This window comes from Thunnus thynnus, chromosome 7 (genome assembly GCF_963924715.1).
Source record: "Thunnus thynnus chromosome 7, fThuThy2.1, whole genome shotgun sequence".
NCBI lineage: Eukaryota > Metazoa > Chordata > Actinopteri > Scombriformes > Scombridae > Thunnus > Thunnus thynnus.
The window spans coordinates 7,507,230-7,530,042 of record NC_089523.1 but is presented as its reverse complement, the minus strand read 5'-3'; the positions used below and the strand labels follow the sequence as shown (position 1 = coordinate 7,530,042).

General features: G+C 42.4%; 1 protein-coding gene across 2 annotated transcripts; it reads right to left on the bottom strand.

The window, feature by feature from the left end:
• Positions 1 to 1,704: 1,704 nt before the first annotated feature.
• Positions 1,705 to 22,307, bottom strand: LOC137185723 (period circadian protein homolog 2-like). 2 transcript variants are annotated; one of them, XM_067594052.1, is made up of 22 exons: positions 22,155 to 22,307; positions 17,668 to 18,231; positions 15,303 to 15,395; positions 14,704 to 14,858; positions 14,299 to 14,420; positions 13,584 to 13,785; positions 13,268 to 13,319; positions 12,555 to 12,697; positions 12,072 to 12,150; positions 11,756 to 11,862; positions 11,417 to 11,570; positions 11,062 to 11,170; positions 10,702 to 10,981; positions 10,328 to 10,490; positions 10,087 to 10,223; positions 9,769 to 9,975; positions 9,373 to 9,618; positions 7,937 to 9,090; positions 7,489 to 7,708; positions 7,031 to 7,265; positions 6,651 to 6,801; positions 1,705 to 5,290 (listed from the first exon to the last, which is right to left on the bottom strand). In XM_067594052.1, the coding sequence occupies exons 2-22, from the start codon at positions 18,120 to 18,122 to the stop codon at positions 5,135 to 5,137; spliced, it is 4,620 nt and encodes a 1,539-aa protein (XP_067450153.1). In that variant the 5' UTR covers positions 18,123 to 18,231; positions 22,155 to 22,307; the 3' UTR covers positions 1,705 to 5,134. The 2 variants fall into 2 exon arrangements, with proteins under 2 accessions (XP_067450153.1, XP_067450154.1); XM_067594053.1 differs by having other exon boundaries at positions 10,328 to 10,487.
• Between the last annotated feature and the right edge of the window lie 506 nt (positions 22,308 to 22,813).

The following is a 22,813-nucleotide window of genomic DNA, read 5'->3' as shown; positions in this document are numbered from 1 at the left end:
TAAGGGAGATAAGACAATCATTTTTAATTAAATAAACTATGAAAATGTGAAGTTTTGTAAGGACATTGTGGAAAACCAGAGCTAATGAGTGTGGGAATACGTCCCTCCATCAAACCCCTGCACGTCACTGCAGTCTACTAACTGAAAACGACAGATGACAGGCCGACCACATTACCAGATTTCATTTTAGCGGGGAAAAAAACAGGAGACAGGAGGGAGGACTTGTGCGTCCAAATGCATCAGCTGCGGGCTTGTGACCGTGCATATGAATTCTGAGGTTAAAGGTCGCTGCAATGCAACAGTTGGCGTGAGAGAGAGATTTAACGGTGGAGGCGAGCATATGGCGCTGAAACAGATCCCCGGGGAACCCTGCCATCCTTGGGTGCTTCTCAACTGTCTTTGACTGTGAGAGAACAATCACTTGCCTATTTGACAGCAGCAGCAGCAGCAGCAGCATGCTTATATGTGCAGCATGCAAGAAAAAAAAAAAAACCTTATCATATTCATCATTTAACGTCTGTCTCACAGGAACAGACAGAAAATGCTAAACTTCGGTGTTGGAGGTAAAAAGGAGCCTTTGACTCACATAAATCTTAAACGAGAGAAGAAAATGCATGACAATTAAAGGGACAATTCACAAAAAAGATGCTGGTGCTCGCATGATGGGAAGAAGATGTTTTACTTTCACTCAGATGGAAGAAACTGCAGCATTTCTTTGGCAGATTTTAACAGTTAATTTGAGTCACTGTACCTGCAATGGTTAGATCTGACTGAAGTGTAGATGTTTAAGGATAACCAGGCCTTTAAATGGTTGTGTTCAAATTTCATTTAATGCTGGTTCGATGCCCTTCTTTATCTTTTCACCATTTTAACTCATGTTGTATTTGCAGTTTTGAAAAACGGCAGAGTTCTTACAACTGAAAGTACAGATAATGACAGCAGCTTTGTGGATGTTTGGCAGCCTTTGATAAGACACTTGTTCAGTGATCTAGTGCAAAGTGGCACATTGGACTACAAGCCACTGCATTTGCTTACACACCACAGTATACAATAGGGTAGTGTATACATGTGCATTATACAGTATGTGTCCTCTTGGAAGTAGTGAAAGAAACACTCATCTTATTTGGTGTTTAGATGTATTTTCTTTCTTTCCCTTACTTTTTAAAGCTCAGGGACTGTATTCATTAAACTACTACCAAAGAGGAGCTTTTCAGTGCTGTAGATGGCTGCAACGCAGAGATAGAGGTGAGCATGCACCTTCTGAGACACATTTTGACTGTACAACTTTTTTTTTTTTGAACAGGATCTCTGAAGCATGAATCAGAATACAGTAGTGGTCGCTCACTATTTGCAGCTGCTGCTTTCCTGTAAGCTGTTCTCCAAATGCACATTTTATGGGATGTTCTAGCACTTTTTCTCTTTTCTTCCTTTGCTTATTCCTCAGGGGTGCAAGCAGAAAGAATGAAACTGGTACCGATTTAGTAAATTTCTTATTGTTTCATCCATATTTATGTATCAAATATGTTAGATTGTTGTTAGCAAGTGTTAGCCATTACTAAAGATGTTTAAAACTTTACACAAATGACGTTTATATTTTCTGAAAATTCAAACAATAGTGATACTGTAGGCAGTAAAAGATATCACTCAGTGGGGCAGATATGTGTAGATAGTACAGTCACAACAGATACAAAAGAGTCGCACTGGTTATATTTCTGTAGTTTTATTACAACATTTGTTTTCATGTCTCAAACAACACAAAATTTTATCTACAAAAATGCACAGAACTGTGCTAGTTTAATATATCACAGACTCACAGTGGCAATGAGACAAATTTACATGACCATACACAACATAATGTGCCAGTACCGTGTGTATGCATTTACAGATCAGGGTGCTTCCAACAGCCCACCAGTGTGTAACTCATTTAAAATGGATTACCTCTTTGTGAGACCTTATGAGAAAAATAAGGCTTAAAACAGAGGCACAGCCTCACACTCTGACGTGCTCTCAGCATTCAGAACAGCTTATTTCCACATTTCACTTTCCAAATGAAGAAACAGTCTTTTGTGCATTCTCAATGCTTTATACACAGGTGAGTGTTGGAGGCCCCCCTATGGATATTTTGTACAAAAAAGAGACAAAAGACAGAGATAGACTGCAGTTGCCAAAGGTGGTCCTCTCAGAGAGACAGAGAGGACAGCAGTCACCAAACCGCTGCCAGTCTGAGGCAGAGATTCTGTACAAGCCCATCACTCATCGGAATCACATAAGTGTCTGACCACTCTGTCCATTGCGCTTCGCCCACATACATACACATGCTGTGCTGGTTAATCACTGCTTACAGTAACAAGACCTGGTATTTTTAAGAGGTAGGGTCTGTCCCCAATGACACTCAAAAGCTCTTACTTTCTTCAACAAATAAAATAAAACACACAGAACAGAAAAACAGAAAAATATAATATAAAAACTTCTGACAAATAAACAAGAAATTTAAAAAAAAAAAAAAAAGAAAGAAAGAAAAAAAATCATGAAAACAAACTAAGCCAGTGAGATGCTCTTGGTCCAGTCTGTGTAACATTCACACGCCCTGCCCCAACAGTTTCTGTGCCATAGCACCTGAGTTGTTCCCAGTTCTCACATGGTTTACCTCACCTAAACAGCCAATGTGGATCACAGTTTCCTCAATACCTCATGTTAGATGATGAGGGGCATACATGGCTGCCTGTGTACAATGAATGTATGTCACAATTTGTTGTCACAGTTTTCTATAGAAGGTTACTCAGGCAACAAGGTCCCCATATTAGCTACAATTTTCATCCTATATTCCCACCATTTGAGATTTCAGTCTTGATGCTCAGTTATGACCTCTGATGCAAAAACAGTGTCATACATCGCTCTAACCAAAAGCTTTCACTGTCCTTGAGGATTAGTGCTGCAGCCAACTTCTGATGGTGTCTGAGACATGGCAGTACTATAAAAACATACAGTATCTCAGTGCTGAAAAGCAGCTCAGGCAGAGATAGCTTATTTTTGAAATCTAGAATATAGATTGAGAAAATGAGCAATGCGCATCTGTTTAAATTCTGATGTTATTTGTTCTAAAAATGACATTTTGTAGTCAAGCTGCACCATACTGACAGAAAATTGTATTACTGACAAAATGTATCACTTAAAGATACAAATTGGAGGTGAAAACAAAACATTAAAGGGGACCTATTATGCTTTTTTTAATGTTCAGTCTTATAATGTATATAGTGTTACAATTCCAGATGTTCATACTAAACATGGTCAAAGTGTCAAATAATGAGGTGAACATATGTAGAAGTGATCCCTGTGAGCAAAAAGCACAGGCTTCAGACTGCTCTGAACACTTGGTTTCAAACGATTTTTTCTACTTGACTCCATTCTACCATGACTCGAGTCGAGCTGGCACGCTGATAGTGTTTTTCCATTACACAGCACTGCAAAGCACTGTGGCTATTTCTGCTTGTGCTATTCCTCCCTGCATTATTTCTAACAGATCCCCTGAACAAAGACTGACGACTGGATTTTAGTGCTGCTAACAAAGCTCTGCTAATTCGGTGAGGAACAAGTTTCATTTCCTGTAAAATCTTGACAACAAAAGTCTCCCATTATTTAGTCATTTCAACGCTTTTAATATGAAGCAGTAAAGCGGGAAATGTTGGGTTTGCATCAGCAGTAACTTAACACAACTCCAATACAGTCAGCCAATCAGAGCAGAGTGGGCTCATTGAGGGGCTGCATAAAGGGCCAGTTTAAGATATACAAGGAGTTTTTTAAACTCTGAATCATGCAAAGCTACTCTAGTGGAGTTGAAAAATAAAAATATAGAAATGAGCATAATAGGTCCCTTTTAATCCAAAAGGATTTTGTAAGTTTAAATAAATCTTTCTTTTGCTTTGGACTTGATTTGAAGCCTTCAGGAATATTCTCTCACCTATCAATGCATCAAGTATTTCAGCATCTTCTTAATCTATGATGGTGCCCACTTCTTCATAGCACCTGTGCTGATTTGAGGACAGCAGATACCTATAACACTTGGAGATTATACTGTAAAATGGACAAGCTACATGTAGCTCCAGTTTTTAGCTCTCAGACTTCCTGTAGAGTTTATTGTCAAACACATGTAAACAGTTAATATATGAGTTCTGTCTTTAAGGTGAATGGATTTGGCTTCATTTTAAAAGAAGTCTAAACTAAATACATTATCTGGTAGAAAATAAATATGATAGTTAAATTAATATCTTGCACTTGGGAAAGTTACAATCAGCCTACATGTATCTCCACTGCTGATGCCTGGATACTGAGAATACTCAGGTACAAGGAGAGAAGTGAGACTAAAAACTCAAGACAAAAAATTGGGAGCCCCTGCCCTTTGACCCCAGCCTACATCATCCAGTGAGCACCACAACTATTCTCCATAGAGGAATCCAACCAGGGGAATCCTGGGATTTGTAGGGCTTGAATGGGACCATGTGGCAAACACAAACATGATGTCTGGCAGCAGTCTTTTTTAACAGCAATGCTGTGTTGCTTGTTGATAGAAGTTTGTTAATCATTTAATGACCGTTCTTTAGTCAAAATAGAATTTTTTTTTTTTTTTTTCAAATATAGTTAGATATTTATAAGATGGCCATGAACTACATGCCATTTTTGAAATAATGTTGCTGTAAAGCTCTGAGTGACAAAGAGGATGGGAAACAATTAAATAAAAAAATATTTTATATCTTGGACGTCATCAACCGTGCAGGCTGGGCCCAGATCATTTCAGAGATATTGTGTGTGTGTGTTTGTGTGAGAGCTGGCAAAAGTACTACATGAGGGTCATGCATACAAAGACCTCCATAAAGCACTATTGCCCCCTGTGTGGGCGCATTGAGAACTGCATTTCAGCAGCAGTCCTACACCCAACACACACACATACGAACCCACCAGCGGCACACATCCTCATAACCACCACAACGGCAACAGAGAGTTCTGCTTGAGTTTATGTTGTGTGTGTGAGGTTTATGAGGATGGTCATGCACACAGCTGTTCTGTCTCACATCCACAACGTGTGTGCATCATGAGGGTCCATGACTATTCGAATGTTTCCCCTGCTGGTGGGATGTGTTCAGGAGCCAGAGTCCGGTTGAGGCCGTGTCTCCTCTGATTGGCTCTGAGTGTTCTGGCCTTCTTGTCTCAGCTCCTCCCCCAGCTCACCCATGTCCATTTCTGGCAGGTTCTCCTCGATGGGGGCTGCCGCTGCGTCTTCACAGTACACACACTCCTGAACACACAGACAGACAGACAGACACAAGCTGTTAGTAACTATCTCTGCTACTATAGCCTCAAGCTCACGTTTTTCTCCATGGTTCAACCAGTACAGGCTTGGAAGGATGACTGCTGCAGCCAATATTCTACATCTTTAAATTTGACCATTTTCATACTTTTTTTTTCATTAACTAAGAATGTTGTTCTCGTCATCACTACAAATGGGAACCACTGGTTTAGTCTATACTGATTCAGCAAAAAACTATCCCTTGTGCCTTTAAATTACAGTGCCTTAAAAAATATGTCTTTGAAGCCAAATATAGAAACTTAAACTTTTAGAAAGCGGTTGTCAATTACTCCTGTTATGTGTAATAGTCAATAGTGAATAAGAAAGGTTAGACTGGGTGAGACTTGTGTTGATGTTTAAGACATCTAAATGATCTCTTCTCACTGCTGCAGATCTACGGCCCTGTTTACACCTGGTATTAACATCCGTCTCGGGTGATCCGATCACAAGTGGACAGCTCTAAATACAGGAGTAAACGCACCCAAGACGCATTGAGGACGGATTGAGATCCGATCACTCAGACCACATTAGGAGGTGGTCTGGGCCACATGTGGCCACATTCTTTTAGTAGTGTAAACGCAATGCGTCCTGGGCCACATTGAAGGACCGCCTACTCAATTGACGTCCTCTATTTTCCGGCAGACTAGACAAAGGACCCTCCATCCAAAGCTGGTCAACTTGTTTGATAAGAAGACAAACAAATAATTTCGATTTTCATGTGAATTGAAAACGTAACCCACATCCCGTTTTTTGCTGTTGTTCTTGGATCCCTAACCGGTTTCCCTCTTCAAATCGACAATTAGAATAGAAATTAAACCATTCATTTTTTGCTTGTCTGTCTAAAAAAATATTTCAGAGGCGAAACGTTGCTGGATAGTTTCTTCTGTCCTGTCAAGTTGATAACAACAGTTTTTAGTTTTGCTGCGCTGCTCAACATAATGGAGCTCAGGATTTATCAGGACGGCTGCTTTGGATGTGTAAAAGAACACTAATTAATTAGATCCTGACCGATGCTGGCGGAGATTTAAATAATCAATGAAGTTATGCTGTTGTGTCTTGTGTGTAAGTGCACACAGTGTCTCTGAATGGAGAGCTGCGGAGAGATCGCTGCATAACTCGGTTCGGTTAATAACGAACGAATTTGGTCTTTGAAAACAGAAATGATGTCCGTGTTTATTTGCATATAGAGCGGGGAAATGAGATCTGATCACATGTGGTCACTCAGGACGCATGTGGAGACGCATGTTAATACCAGGTGTAAACAGGGCCTATGAGACACAACGTGTGTGTTTGTGTGTGTGGTTCTCACCTTCACATTGATAGCAGAAGGTAGACCCCCCCTTCTCATCCAGGGGTGTTCCTCCACTAGCTCTCGTCGCTGGTCGGAGGAGAAGTGAGGCTGGCTCTTCTGCATCTGCCTTAGCCTCTCCTTGTCTTCCCGCAGGACCTTCTGAATGTCCCTGTGGGTCAGAAAACACAGATTATAGTTGACCAACAAGACTGACACATTCATTACGTAGTTAAAATAGAGCATATAAACAGGAACAAATCTGCACGCTATCAGTATGAATGAAGAAAATCTAAACAAGGGTTTAAGACACAAAAAATCTACAGAAGAAAATAAGGCTTTATATGCTGTTGTGTTGTGTTTCCTGCTAAAATAATACTTAATTCCACTCATAGACTCACCTTGATGGCATTTGATATGTCATCATGACCTTGTTGTCAGCATTGGCCATCAGTAGCCAGAGGGGCTTCTGGAGGACGTATTTGATGAAATGCTCTCCCTCTTGTGTTGAGACCTTAGCCTGCGACTGGCCATCTTCACAGTCTCCTTCGCCTCTTGTCTTGGCTTTGGCCTTGGTCTTTGGGTCGTGTTCTAGGGAGTCAACACTGCCGAAGTACTTGCTGGTGTTGCTGCTCCCTGTATGGAGATTTAGAGAGACAGAGAAACAGTCAAAAGCAGAGTAATTTCTTGTACATGTGTATCAAATAACAGAGTAAATGATAAAAAAGTTGTAGGAGCTTGGGAGTAAAGATGTAGAAAATGTTTAATTATCACATCACTCAATCAGAAACTAGTGGCATCACGCATAAACAATCCAAGTTAACTGAGAGGAAAGAAGCAAGGATGTTCCTCTACTGACCTGTTCTGCTGCCCGAGGCTCCACTAGCTGAGGTACCACAGCCATTACAGCCTGAGCCGGATCCTGAGCCAGATCCAGAGCCGGACCCTGAGCCCATGGAGCCAGAGGTGGCTGATCCAGTGCCAGAGTGGGAATCCTCCTGCTCCTGCAGCAGAATGTCAAGCAGGTCACAGGAAGAGGAGTTACCATCACTGTGAGCCCCATCTCCTGGAGACACAACCTAAAAGACAAGGCATCAACCCATCAGAGATAACGCCACACACTTCTCTAACACACTGTGACAGGCTTTATGTGGAAGCGGTGGTGTGTATATACTGTATCAGTGTGCAAACAGTTGTATAAAGCTCTGATATTACATCTCATTAAACTCTGATCAACTTCTGTAAAACTATGAACTCACAGGTACTGTCTCCCTCCATCAGTCGGTTTCTTGGTTTGTGTCTCTCACCTGTTGGTGACTTTCAGGTTTGGCTGTGGTTCCGTTTTTCTCCCCTGCTGCTCCCACTGCTGCTGTGCTGTTGCCTTGGGCTACAGCAGGGGGCGCTGTGCTGTCCTGACGTTCCACTGAGCGCTGTCCCTCCTCCATGCTCAGCAGATTGAGCTGCAGGGGCGAGCTGCACCGCGACTCAAACAGTGGTGGTGATGTCGTGGGCTCCCGCGCCCCAGAGGCTGGAGTGGAGGAGCGGGACGCCGCCCCCTCTCGGGGCTCTATGGCCGAGGTTTTGGGGGGCTCAGAAGTTAGGCTGTAGGGGAAGGGCTGAGCTGGATAAGGGGCTTGAGTCACAAACTGAGTCTGCACTGGGAAAGAAGGCTGAGCAGCGAAGGGCTGCTGAGTAGTGTAGGCAGTCTGTGTGGCCTGGAAAGGCTGCTGGGTAGTAAAGGGGGTCTGGGCAGCCTGGAAAGGCTGCTGGGTGGTAAAGGGGGTCTGGGCAGCCTGGAAAGGCTGCTGGGTAGTGAAGGGTGCCTGAGCGGCTTGGAATGGCTGCTGGGATGGAAAGGCAGTCTGCACAGGGAACGGCTGTTGGCTGGTGAAGGGAGGTTGTGTTTGCATGGTGTAGGCCGGCTGCTGGGGCTGAAAGGGCTGCTGGGTAGTGTATGCAGGTTGTGTCTGGGTCTGCTCAGGGAAAAATGTAGGTCTAGGAGCAGCCCCCAGCTGGCCTATCTGACTTAACTGTCCTATTTGGGGGAAGAGGTAATTTGGCAGCACTAAAGCCACCACAGGTGTAACAATGGGGGCGGGGAATGGAGTGGCGTTGGGCGGGGCTTGTGTGCTCTGCCCCTCTCCAAAGCCTGTAGAAAGGGAGGGGTCAGGGCGGGGGGCCTGAGCCTGGGCGGCAGGTGCTGGGGGGTAGAGCGGGTATGCAGGCACCATGGCTGGGTAGGACACGTTAAAAGCTGACATGGATGCTTCGGACGGGGACCACGAGGTTTGGTTGAGACCCTGGAGAGGGGGCCGGGGTTTGCGGTTTGACACAGCACTGTCCGACGACTCAGGATGCTTCATGCGTGGCTTCTTGGACTTCCTGTTGCGGCTGCCCTTCTTGGCAGTAGTCTCTGGCCTGGTAGCACCCTGTTTGGCAGCACCTCGCTGTCCAGATGATTCTAAGATGACACATGTCAAACAGGTCAGAAGGTTTGTTGTTCAGCATTGACAGTTTTTAAAATAAACTAAAGGAACATACCTGGTTACAATTATTTTTAAATAACCACTAATTTAATTACAGTAAATTAACAGTAGAGGACATTCAAGTATGGAAACAGGTACAGCATGAAACCTTTTTATCTTGACATTGCTGGTGGCCTAAACTTTTACACCTGTATACTCCCCATTTGTAAAGAAGATGTTTTAATTTTTGATAAACTACCATCTATAATCGTCTGTACCTTCAGCATGGGCTGGCCCTCTATGTTTGTGCAGATATGTGGAACAGTCCTTCTGTAAGGTCCTGGCGCTGTGGAGCTCTCGGCAGCGGTTGAGGAAGGCCTGCTCTTCTTTCTGGGTGTGTGCTGCCAGCACCTGCTTGGTCAGTCCCAGCCTCTTATAGGCCTCCTTTTCCTGGCTGGGCGGAGACACCACGCTAATGGGCAAAGGTGGGGGTGCCGGGCTCCCTGCCACATCCTCGATAATCTCTGTCAGATGGATCGGAGCAATAATAAGTCTAACAGAATTTATATTCCAACAGCTGGATTAAAACACACCTTGTGCCATTCCAGCTGTGTGTCTGTATGAAGGGTTTCAAGATGACTTCTATAAAAAGAAAATTGGACATAAAAACTCACCAGACTCTGGCTGAGGCTTCTTGTCTCCCACATGGACGATGGTGCTGCTGTAGCTGCATTGCGAGGTGATGGACACGACGCTCTCAGCCTTGCTGGGCAGTGTGAGTGGAGCCAGGGGGCCTCCCACCACAGCAGCTGCCCCAGATGGAGGCTTCTTAGGTGCTTTCATGTTTGACAGGCCTGGCTGGGCATCAAGCATCAAAGGATCTGGATGGGGAGGGAGAGATCCTCTGTTAGCTCCTAGTCAAAGATGACCACAGATCAAACATCCTAGATTGTGTGTGACATGTGGGGCACTAACAAATGATGTGCACATGCCTGTGTTTGCATCCGGAGTCACTTGCAAGCCGTCCACTGAGCCCTTCTTGTCATCATCAGAGTTAGAGGAAGTGGTGTTGGAGGAGAACTGGTACTTTCTCTTCACTGTGATGGGGATGTTACAACTCTCCAGGTATCTGAGAGATAGAAAGAAGGGTTGAATCAGAGAGTGCATGTTTAGTATGCGTTCATGTACACAAGTTTTAACCATTATTATTCATGTATACACACACAAACTTACCTGATGACACTGTCGAGGCAGCTGATCTGCTGGTAGGAGCAGACAGTCTGGTCTTTGCAGGAGAAGTCCTCCATGCTGGCTGCAGTACCGTCTCTGGCCTGCAGAGGGGGCGCTGAGTCCTTCAGACGCACTGCTGGACTCCTCTGAGCTGCTGCAGCTGCTGCTGAAGACAGCAACCAAAAAATGCATGTGACTATTTGCACTAACATACGTTTGTGTGTGTATTCAACTTGAGCTTCTGTACACCCCAAGGTGAAGAGTTTGATTTGACTGATGCTTACAATATACAGTATGTGATCCTGGTTACAAATTCTAACTGAAAGTGACAACAGAATGAAGAAGTTTAGTGTTATGTGATGTTAAATTGAACTCACTGTCAGTGGTCTTCTTTGGTTCGGGCTTGGATGGAGACGGTGAGGGCGAAGGGGGAGGGGAGCGCAGGCTGACCTGGGAGTCTTGGTTCTTCAGCATGTGGACTCCCTTACAAATCTCCTGGAATGTCCTGGGAGGCTTGGCCTTGCCCGTCTCCTCCGCTGTGTTCCCCGTTGTGACGTTCCCGTTGCTCTCACTGGACGAGCTGATGCTCACCAGTTGTTCATGGGAACCATTGCTGCCATGGCTACCATAACCACTGGAGCCCATGTTGTGGACCGGCTGAGGGAAGAAAGGCTGTTATAGAGACTGACTCATGTGTGTATGAAAGGTGAAAGAGAAAGTCTGGTGTGTGTACATACTTGGAGTAGGAGCCTGTGGATCTGTTCACTAATTTCCTGGATGTCTGAGTCCATGATCTTCCCTCCATGGAAAGCTGGTGCTGCAAACACATCTTCGTTCACAGGACCCCTGAAACACACACACCATGATCATCAGATATGTTTACACAGACAGTAGTCAAGACTAATGACCAGAATTTATATTAACCATAAACATGCTCAGCAGAGATAAACTGTGAGCTTGAAATGAAAACACTTAGATTTATGATTGAGTTAAAGTGAGGGTAAGAGCGGATGTTTAGGAATGAATGTACAAGTGTTTTCAGTTCTTCACAAGTGTTGCAAATATACAGTATGTGTGCAAGTGTATACTCACATGCGGACTTTGTGCCTGCCAATGACAAAGGAGACCTTGCGGCTCCAGGGGTTGACAAAGCTGGACCAGCTGGTGTCGGTGGTGATGTACTCCCCATTTCTTGCACAGAAGCGGATGGAGGAATGGTCAAACGGCTGACCAGCATACTGCAGGACTGTTGGTAGAAGCAGGCAGAGAGTGTGTAAGAAACAGAGAGCTAAACAACATAAACAGTATGCTACTGATGTGAGTTTAACTAAACAATAACTGTTTAACTAATGGTTTTGTAGATATTAGTATTAACTGTAGATACAAAAATGTTTTAGTTAAGAAGATCAAGTGATTAAAAATGATTCTTACTCTTGCGATGCACAGCCAGCATTAAGGGTCGGTCACTTGGGTGCAGATTGAGCAGCACAGGGGTCCCAATCAGGTCCTGAGGGAGGAAACCCAACAGAGGAACAGCCCTGATAGAGAAACAACAACAACATGTTATAGATTTAATTCACAGCACATTTAAGACTGACTGCAACTTTTCTGAACTTCATAGTTCCATGAGTTTTCTATGCCATGAAAACTTATTTAAAATACTATTTTGTATTCAACAGAAAGCACAGTAGCACATACTCACATATGAAATAAGACATACACTTTATTAAGGCTTTTCCACACTTACCTCTCATCCACATCCTGGAACACACAGTTAGGTGTGTGTGTGGTGGTGAAGATACGTTTGTCTGTAGGGATTCTGGGTGCTGTGGACAGACAAAAGAAGACAAAAAAACTTATTATTATAATGGTAATCATTAAAAAAAAAAATCATAAGAACCACTAATGCCTGGACTATGTACACCCAAAGATGTGGAAAATGAAACTTTACCAACTCCAACTAACTACAATTAATAAATCGTGTGAAATGACATGCAGTATTTAAAATATTGTCACTGCATGAAAATCTTCAAAACACCTTTATCAAATTCAACTGGTTCATTATAGATTGCCAAAATGACCTTTCCAAAGACTGACCAACAGGATACCAAATGTTTGGAGCACCAAATATAAAACATCAATTACCAAGTGTTATATGTGAGACAGTATAAATTGTAAAATGAACAGTAAAATGGGTGTGAAACCACATATTTGTGGTCACGGGTCTCACCTTCATAACCAGAGTGCACCCTCTCAGCCAGCAGGAGGCAGCAGAACTGTTCCTCAGCCAGCTCAGGATCCTGGACTTTCATCAGGTAGGGAGTCATACGGAAAGGATAGTACTGGAAATCCCCTTCACGCTCCTTACCACCACTACAACACACACAGACACACTATTAATCATTTGTGTTTTTCAGATGAGTTCTGCAATGGTTCCATGATATTGGAGTATCACTTAAAGAGGCCTTTGCCTGAATCTCTACTTTTATCCATAAGAAACTGCATTTTCTGTTGTTGTAGATATGAACTAAAGCAAAGAAACATCAAAACCACAGATCCGGTGAGTCACCACTATTTCATTTTAATTTTCAATCCAGGGAAATATTTTAAAAGTGATCAAATACTGTGCTTAGGATAAACTCCAGTTTTTAATGTTTTCTTCATGACTTTTAAATATATATCAAAACTGTATACTAATTTATCTAAGCTATACCTGACAAAAACATCCAATATTTAAAAGGCCAACAAAATGCTCTGAGCTAAAACTGTAGCTGTAAGTTCCCATCTGGCCACTAGATGGAGATAAAGGTCAAAAGCTCACAGCTGCGAACTTCCTCACTCCTCTCAGTCATCCTCTCTCCTGCTCATCAACTCTTTGCTGACTCAGAGCTTGTTTGAGCAGGAAACTATGGATCAGAGAAGCTGTTGGCTGCTGCCACTCACCTGATGCGGCAAAAGAAGGATTTCTCCTGCATGCACTCCGTGGGAGAAGACTCTGAATAAGACAGAGAGAGAGAAGGAGGTGGGGAGAAAAAGAGGACAGGATGAATATATCATCAAATGCATTAGATTAGATGGACTTTTTCCAAAAGGCCATCTGTTAGTCATCTATATTCAACGCTCTGGTGACAGGACCTGAGAAGTTTGTCTATCATCCAAACAGGGAAGAGAGGCAAATACAAGAGTTTTAAAACTCCAACTTTAAGACAAGTTAAAAAATATTTTTACATAAAGATTTTAGTTGAGAGATTGCTGGTACCTGCTCCGGTGCACATGCTCCATGATGGCAGGCGGTAGGGCGTGGTGAAGCTGTAGAACATGCTAACATCCTGAGGTGTCAGGAACTCCACAAACTTGGCATTGTTGAACACTTCAGGTTTGCAGTTCAAGATGGACGCCGCCTGGTCTGAGATGTAAACAATCTTCCCCGTGATGAGGGAGACAGCTACAGCAAATATGTCCTGCAGGTAAAAAGATTTAAAAAATTGACAGTTAGGTTATTTTTAATTTCACTGAACATGAAACTGCAAGTAAAAGAAAAAGATAAGCTTGGCTCCTTGAGTGAAGAAAATTATTACTTTTGTCATAAAGTTAAATAATTCAAATAATCTCATGGTATATATGATCTATTTTTACTGCCAAATTGAATTTTAAGGAAATCAAAAATTAATTTGACTTGAATTTTCTAACCTAGGGAGACAAATTAAGATGAGTCAGTTGTGATATACATCACTCATTTTACAGAACGGGTTTAACATCATCAATTTTTAGCTTTTGAGATTTTTTTTTGCTTTGCTTTTTATTGAGCACAATCCAATTAACACAAGGAACCAAAACAAGACTTATTCTTTCACACATCTCCCACCATTATTCACTTACAAAAAATGTGTGTTATCACCACAGATGTGTCATTAGATATTTAGGATGCTAATGGTGTTGGAGTGGGATTGTGAGGTGGAGAGCGAAGTACTTACAGTGTTTTTGAGGGTGTATTCAGAGGTGATGCTGTTGATTTCCTCGATGGTGTAGGATGATACGTCAAAACCTGGTGGCTGACTGTCATTAGTCATCAGCATCTGGTAATACTCCTCATTGGCTGAAAATCAAAGAAAGAACGGATTGATGCACAAATCATTTTGCATATGTGGTCAGGGGATATTATACTTTACTAAGCGGCATGCTTCATTTCATAACCAGAAGACCTCATTTGTAAAAATGTTCATACATTATTCACACTTAAAACCGCAGAACATGATTAAGAATGTATGTGTATTTCCCAAGACTGGTTTCAATGTTACAAATATTCTCAATAATCAAAGAAAAACGTATGCATGTATGAGCACGTGCATGAAAAAAAGGCCAGAAGAAGCAAGTCTTACCTTTCACCTGCTTGACACATCGCAGGGCATATTTGAGCGTGTTGACGGTGCTGGACTTGCCCTTGCTCCTCTTTTCCGATGGCAAGTGCATCTTCAGCTCCTTGAGGGTCTTAAAGAGCTCCTTCTGTGTCTTAGCTTTGGCTGACTGTTCGCTGCTGCAGTGCATACATGAGACAGATACACATGACGTCAAAATGACAAGGTCTTACCAGTGCTGTCATACTCTCAGAAGCACAGCTTTCCAGCATGGGGAGCAGAATAGGAGGGGGTAGCTAACGGTATGTAAGGGGATGGGGTATGAAAGGATCAATTGACACTGGGATGTATCTTCTGTGGATCTGACTTTAAGAACTCAGCTTTCTACTGCTGCGTTCAAATAAAAAACTACCACTGACAACAGATTTGATGTCTATGGAGGAATAAATAAGGAATCTCCTCCTTTGACAGTTTATTATCAGTTGAACTTTATAAAAAGGAAAGGGAGTGTATCAAACCATGGCTCATTAATTGTGAGATGACTGTGAAGTTATACCCCTGACATTAAGACATCTTATCATAAATCATTCAACTGCAGTGGGGTTTTTAGGGTGTGTACTAACCTGCAGCCACTGGTTGAAGGGTTGTCCTGCTCGGAGCTCACCAGACTAAAGGCGTTGGAGCTGCTTGGCGGCGAGGGGCTGTGAGAGTTTGAGCTGTAACCATAAACAACATATAATGTTATTGAAGAGGGTGTACAGGAAGACCACAAAACTGAGCATTATGAAAGAACAGTTAGAGCTCCAAAACAAAGGTAAGACAAAACACATTAAGTGAGTCAAGGACTTGTTTTAGAGTGCCAGACCTACCATCTGTATCCCTTTTATAGAGTCTACACAATATGATCAGCAGCTAACAAGGAGCAAACCGGTGGGTCAACAAACATTTCTATTCCTGGATAAAAACAAGTAAGACAGCACAGGTCAGGGACCTGTGGTGCACTGCTACATGTACACAACCCATTTTCTCATAGTGTGCTGTTTCATTACAGAGGATAATTTCACTCAAAGAGAATATTTAGAAGAGAAAATTGTGAGAAGTTCATATTTTTTATTCTATTATTCAGACCATCATGCTAAGTCCCCTCTACTGTCTCCATCTTGCATCTTTCCTCTCCTTCTTAATCCTTATCTCTTGTCTCCTCCTCTCATCATGTATCAGCAGCTCTTCTGTTACAGAGTTTCTGCCAGTGTATTGTAAGCCCGGCGGGCTGCCTGCCCAGAGTTGACCACTCGCTTGGCCTAAGCGTCAGGGAATTTTTTTAGTATGTATTTTAAGACGTTTTCTAAACTTACATGTATTACATAAGTAGCGTAGCAACCTGCCTGCCATCCGGAGAGAGACTCACCGGGAGCAGGCAGAGCAGGCAGAGAGTGGGAGAATTTCTGCCGAAAACAAGCACTGAAACCCGGGGAGACAACAGCAGCTGCTCACTAACAACTACGTGTGTTTACAGCAGAGAGCAGGAGGGAGGACAGACATCTCACTCTGCTACTCTGTGCTGCGACTCTGCTGCTGCTGCAGACAGTCATGGAGCAGACACTTTCATTTTATAATTGTAACATCTGTTGTCTGACTATGTATTGATAACACGCTTAGTATTTTACAAATTAGAGCTTTTTTTTATTTGATAACTGTGGGCGCTGCTACGCGAAAATGAAGTAAATGGGTTGTATTTCTATCAAAAAAAAAAGCAAAACGGCAGTGGGCAAATAGTGTAATGGGTGTATGTCTGAACACTGTGTATCTCGCCCCCCCTCCCCCTCCAGCCATCTTTAAGGTGGTATGACTCTTCCTCTTCTTTCCATCCCTTGTCTGTCTGCAGTTTCCTCTCTGGTCCAACAATGTGACTGATAGTTTTAATTTTTATTCTCTGAGGGGTTTCCACATTGAGAAAGAGTCTGAATTTATTGGTGAACTGGACTCAAAGGTCAACTTGATGAACTTTTACTTAACTTATACTTAGCTCTAGATCGGGTTGATTTCATCATTAAAAAACTGCAAAAAACTTCTGATGAGACACAGTTCGATTGACTCCCTTTCGACTGTAAAACTGATCCGTTGGTTTTTTCCATTCACTTAGCGTGTGTGTGCGTGTTCATACTGCAACAGCATCATCGCTGTGCTGCCTGCTGATCAATGAGATGACCCAACAGAGGTGTAATGTGAATTCATGTATTCAATTATCACTGCCCTTTTTTTCGCTTGAGCACCTGCCTCCCAAAATGTCTGTGCACGGCAATGCTCACTGATATAAATGGAGGTAGGGAAAACATTAGCGCTGGTTATGTAACAGCCGACCTCCAGTTGGTGTTCTGTTTTCTTCAGACTCAGATGAAAATGATCGGCAGACAGATGTAGAAGGGCACGTCCCTCGTATCTTTGAATCTGATATGGTTAATCAACAGAGAGTAAGCCCCAGCTAGCAAGGACCACATTACAGCTGGAACCCAGAAGTCTTAATAAAATGATGCAACTATCATCTCTGTTGGGCTAACTGAGCGTTATTTCAATATTTCGAATATTCTATATGATTTATCTAATAACACCTACAGAACTGACAATTCTTGGATAATCCACTTTGTTAATGAGCCTGCATCATTTGTTCATTATTCCAGCATAGAAATGTTTTTCCTTATTATAACGTAATAGCAAGTTATCTCTAAATGAAACTATGCCAACAGTTATGTTGTTTTCTTCCAGTCTGTTGCATAATCAGGAATAAAATACCTGCTTCGTTCCTCAGTCTGAGACATTCTCAACAAGACTACAACAATGACTCACAGCAACAAATGACTCACACAGGAGAAAATGGCCTTTCTATTACATTTAATGAACCTTACTTCCATGAACCAGATGGTCTGCTCCCCCATGGTGGTGGGAAAAAACTTGATTTACCGTGATTCAGTGCATTTGATGTGCTCTCACCTCTTGTTGCTCCCTGACGACTCCATCAGAGCAGAATCCTTGCCGTTGCCGTTCGAGCTGCCCACAGATTCATTTCCGTGGGACTCATTGCCATGCGACTCGTTGCCATGAGATTCTGTCCCACTCCCACTCGAACCACTGCCACCCATTTCTACATCCTCGTGTAAGGTTGGGCGTGGCCGCTTCCTGTCATCATGCGGGGAGCCCGGTGAGGCTGGGTGCTCATGGCTGCTGTCGCTCCCCTCAGAGGCCAAGCCTAACTCCGGTTCCAGTTCGACCCCGTCCTGCCCGCCACAACCTTCGTTGTAACCGCTGGCCATGCGGTGCAGCTGGCTGATGGAGCCACAAGGAGAACCTTCTTCTTCCTCCAGCTGGAAGCCGACCCTCTCCCGGTTTCGTTCGTGCCCGTCCAGGGTTGAGTACGGGTAGTGCTTTGGATCGCTGTCCTCAGACATTAGACAGGCCAGAGGGCAAAAGCTGGGAGATTAAGTTACCTTCCACATGGTAACGGCAGTAGACACTGGGATGCAAATGGAGTTGATGCCTCAAGAGTGATGATCTAATCTAAAGGAGGGAGAAAAAAAACCACAGGTGAAATAACTCAATATACAATACAGTGCACTTTCACAGATAGTAGATCAATAGTAAAGAAACAAGACGAGATCAAAACCAAGTATATAGCTGGACCATGAAACTCTAGAGGGCTTTTAATTTAAAACGGATAAGAGAAGTGGCGGCATTCGGCTGACCAATGGTCTAACTTCATCACTCAGTCAGTCGCTTAGTCACGGACCTTCACATTTATAAGGCTGACCCCGCTGTTGCGATCCAACCAACAAGTCCTAAAATTAGAAGCAATCAATGGGGATTAGAAGAAACCATCAAATATACGGTGGCCATCACTTTGATCTGATTACCACTGTAGCCTAAAGAAAAGGGCACAGCAGCACAGATAAATGGATCTTGTTGTGCTACACACACATACACACACACCCACACACACCAAGCCTGCTGCCATCCGTCCTTCAAAAGGTGTGCACAGCAAATAGGCCGCCGTTTGCCCTTTCTGGGTGGATTTAAGCCCCACACCAGAATGATCCGGTTCAATTTTTCAAGAGCCTTTTCAGATGAAAGGTGAGTTGACAGATGGAAACACAGCTCTAAAGACATAACACAAATAAAAACCTTCACCTTGCACAAACCAGCAGGACAAATTTTGGAAAAAATCATTTATAGTTTTGACGTTGTTGTGCACCTGTCTGCAGCAGCTGTTCTGCAAACCAACGGCTTTGCCCTTCACAAATAAACTAATAAGCAGGCGGAGGAAAAACTGACAATCAATTCCAGGGGAGAAAATGGCTCCACCTCACAAATAGTAGTACTATCATTATCAATCAATCAAGTGTATTTGTCACATGTAATCATATAAGGCACAATAACAGATGAAATGCCATGGATACGGATCCCACACAAACAGATGATAAACAGATGTGATGATGCATTGTCTATGACCACTTAGGTCTAAATCAAATAAATGCAGCCTTATGTAACAGTGCTGCTGAATTGACAAGCAACATAAAAAAAGATACTTCTGCGTACTTCCTCGAGCAACCTTTACCTCCTTTTCACATCCAGTAATTACACAAGTATCACCTGTAAAGATCTGTGTGTTACATGTCACAGTATCTTGGTAACATGAGCATCCACATTGAGGTTCAATGTTATTTGCTTGGGGCTAAGCACAGTTAAATAAGTCGCTATCACAAACATTTAGGAATGTTAAAAATCTTGTTCTTTAAAGGAAACTTGATATAAATATAACAGAAACAGTTTCCATCAGCTCTACAGCCTCCTCCTCCTCTTCCTACGCCCTCCACAGCCTTGGAGTGTGTAGCAGCAGTAGTTGGGGCTATTTATGTCTGTTAAAGCCCTATTAGGAAATATTGGCAACAGACACAGAATCCAAATCCAAACTATTTCACTGTTTTTCAGCTATCCAAGATCAGGTTGCAGCTATTTATGTAAGCATTCAAATTCTGCATATTCTTTGCTCTTTACATAAGCTGTTTTACATAACTTCTCCAAGTTTTAGGGGAAGGTTTTGTCATGTTTAAAGATCTAGCAAAAATGTAGCAGGATTTCCAGCCACACACCCACTGCTACCGTCGGAAATGACCCACTCCCGAGTCAAACTGAGTCAGTAGCCAAGCGCTCAGAGGGGACTTTCTATTGGCTGCTTCAAGTAACCAATCAGGAGAAAGCAGGGAGTGACAACAGGTTAGAATTATGTCAGCCAATCGGGGGCATTCAAGGTTGACCGCAGGTTATAATCATGTCACAGAGTCTTATTATTACCTTTTGCACAGAGAAAAAAGATGATAACTAAATGAATAGTATGCTTAGACTTCTGACACAGCACTTTCTCACACAAAATCCTATCACTGAATTCTTAAACTATCAGTGAGCTTAGATGAAACAGTAGCTGTAAACTGCATGCAGCACAACAGAGTGTTAAGGCCTTGAACAGCCAACAGTAAAACAAAACATTTAAAAACTAGGTTAACATAATAAAACTGTTACCAAACACAAAATATATCAGGGACTGTTGCAGAAGAATTGTTGCAAAACGGTCTATTAGCTCACTTCTAAATCACAAAGCAGCCATGATATCGGCTGGTCTGTGACAGCAATAGAAAACAAACTCAAAACAGCAATCATGAATTTACAGCATTTTTAAGAGTTTTCAAACTTTATAGGAATATGCAATAAGGATATGAGCTTACCAGAGAGCCCTTTCTCCATCAACATTACTGAACAGACAAGCAACCGAGATTTAACAAGTGCTAAATATTTTTTCCCCCCAAAAAAATATTTAAAACTCCCCAAGAAACGTGCACATAATCATGTAACTCAGAGCACAGAGCAGAAGACATGACATAATGAAACTGAACTCCCACTGCCTCCAGCTCAGCGCTGTTTCACCCAGAGTGCTGAAACACCCAACACACTAGCACAGATCTCAGGCATTATACAACGCTGCTCCAGTCACATGGATTTGGATAAAGTGCAGCACAAAGCAATTATAGCCTTGTTTCATAAAACCACATGCTTTCAACTGTATCCAGCTACTGTGCTTCTGAAGTCCATTCATCAATGAAATCACACAAGCTAATGCAAAAATAGGAAATCTTACAGTTTATATTAAATAGTTGTCTAATCTTAAAGTTTACACAGTCCAGTGAAACACAGGGGGAAACACATTAGTCTGATGTTATCAGAAAAGAATAACTGCAAATATACTACGCATATGCTGGAATCATTTGTGGGTAGTATTTGAACACCTCATGTTTAGGTTTATTCCAGTATTTCACTGATAAGACATTATCACAATGAGTGACATCAGATGACTGTCACTATATACTACACAACTTACTACGTTATTACTTTTATACCATATGATTGGTGTCAAGAGTAATGACACTTAACAGTTAATCTATTAAGTAACCTCTTAAGTGGTGTGATATAAAGTATCTTCTAGGGAGCTGGAACAATGTTACCAAGAGTTAATCACTATTTCTGCCTTACAAGAAATCTTCTAGTTAACCTTCTGTGGGGTCATATGAAGGCGACCTGTGCTATGTGCACTTTTCAGGAGTCCATATAAGTTCAAGGTACCAGAGGTCTTCCAATGAAGGCTAAATATCAACATGTATATCATCTTAAACTCAACCGCCTTGTAGTGAGGTGATCATGTCGACCTAATATTCAGTGTGGCAGGGAGAAAGTCTCCTATGCCTCTAGGGAGACCTTGAATGATGGTAAGCTAGAAATAAACCTATAATATATCTATCCTTTACCAAACCAATATTAGTAATATAGTCAGATTCGAACAAAATCTACCTTCAATAGTGAAATACAGCAATTTTCTCAGTTGTACTACTTGTAAGAATAGAGCTGATGTCACAGCTTTCCTTGAGCCTCAAACTAACTACTCATTTTACAAACCAATGATTATATTAAAATGTATATTATGTTTCATACATAGCCTGCACGTGTGTACCTTAGGTAAAAGGATAATTCAATAAAATAAAATAAAACTATATTTGTAATGGGAACAAACATCCCTTCCCCCATCTAACTCCCATTGACCTGCTATTCACAATCCACACACACGTTGACCTGCAATCCACTGCACGGTACACTGACACAGTTATGTAAAAGTAACGTTAGGCGATAAAAAACCTGAAACAAAACACCAGCCGCTTGGCACAGAGATGCCATGTCACAAAAGCGGGCATTTTTCTACCTTTACCGGTGGATAGAAAAACCTGGAACCAGTAAAATTGGTTATAAAAGTAGAAGAAGTAGAGCAATCAGAATTGACGCGCATGCGCAGATCGAGTTAAGTTATGCAACTTATTTTTTTTGCGCCCAGCTTTTTCATTCTTACTACAACTAAAAAGGTGCAAATTGAGGAGAAAACCAACCTGTGCTGTCGAAATAAAATATCACCTCTCGGGATGTCCTCGGTGTAAAGTAAAAGCAAAGCCGAACAGTGAGTAGAAACATCCAGTAATCGTCAATGGGTACCTCAGTTCAGTCGGGTTGACACAGTACTGTGCGGTTCCTCCCCGGCTCACTCCGGCATCAACCTGCCAGCCAATCGGCGAGCTCGGCGCATGACCTCAATTCAGACCCCACCCACAGCGTTTTTCAATTGGCTGGAAAATACGAGTTACCATGGATAACATGACGTAGTTACAATAACTGGAGCTCATTGGTCCAGAGCGCTGTCCGTCGTTTTATATAAACAAGGCATCCACTGCACGTGGAATCCCATGTTGTGTGTATCGTGCAGTGTGGGGCTGGATAGTTACGACTAAGCGGAGTCCCAAACAACGTATCGAGTGTTGAAATTACATAAATGCAAAAGTCTGAGGAGGAAACAACCAGGAAACGATGAACCACACTAAATATAAGGCTAAGATACGTTTAACTTGCCACGACTTTAACGTATGCGGCGTAAGAAAATTATAAATAAGATGACATAACTCCTCGGCGAGTCATTTGAAGTGAGGGGTTTAACAGACAGACATGGCAACTGAATGACATTTTACAATTAAACACACGCTCTTATGTTTTTTTT

Coding starts and splice junctions, on each gene's coding strand:
- LOC137185723 (XM_067594052.1), bottom strand. CDS start 18,122: ATGTCTGAGGACAGCGATCCAAAGCACTACCCGTACTCAACCCTGGAC. Junction 15,396..17,667: donor TCGTCAGGGAGCAACAAGAG/GTGAGAGCACAT, acceptor TTATGGTTACAG/CTCAAACTCTCACAGCCCCT. Junction 11,171..11,416: donor GGCAGGCACAAAGTCCGCAT/GTGAGTATACAC, acceptor TGTGTGTTTCAG/GGGTCCTGTGAACGAAGATG.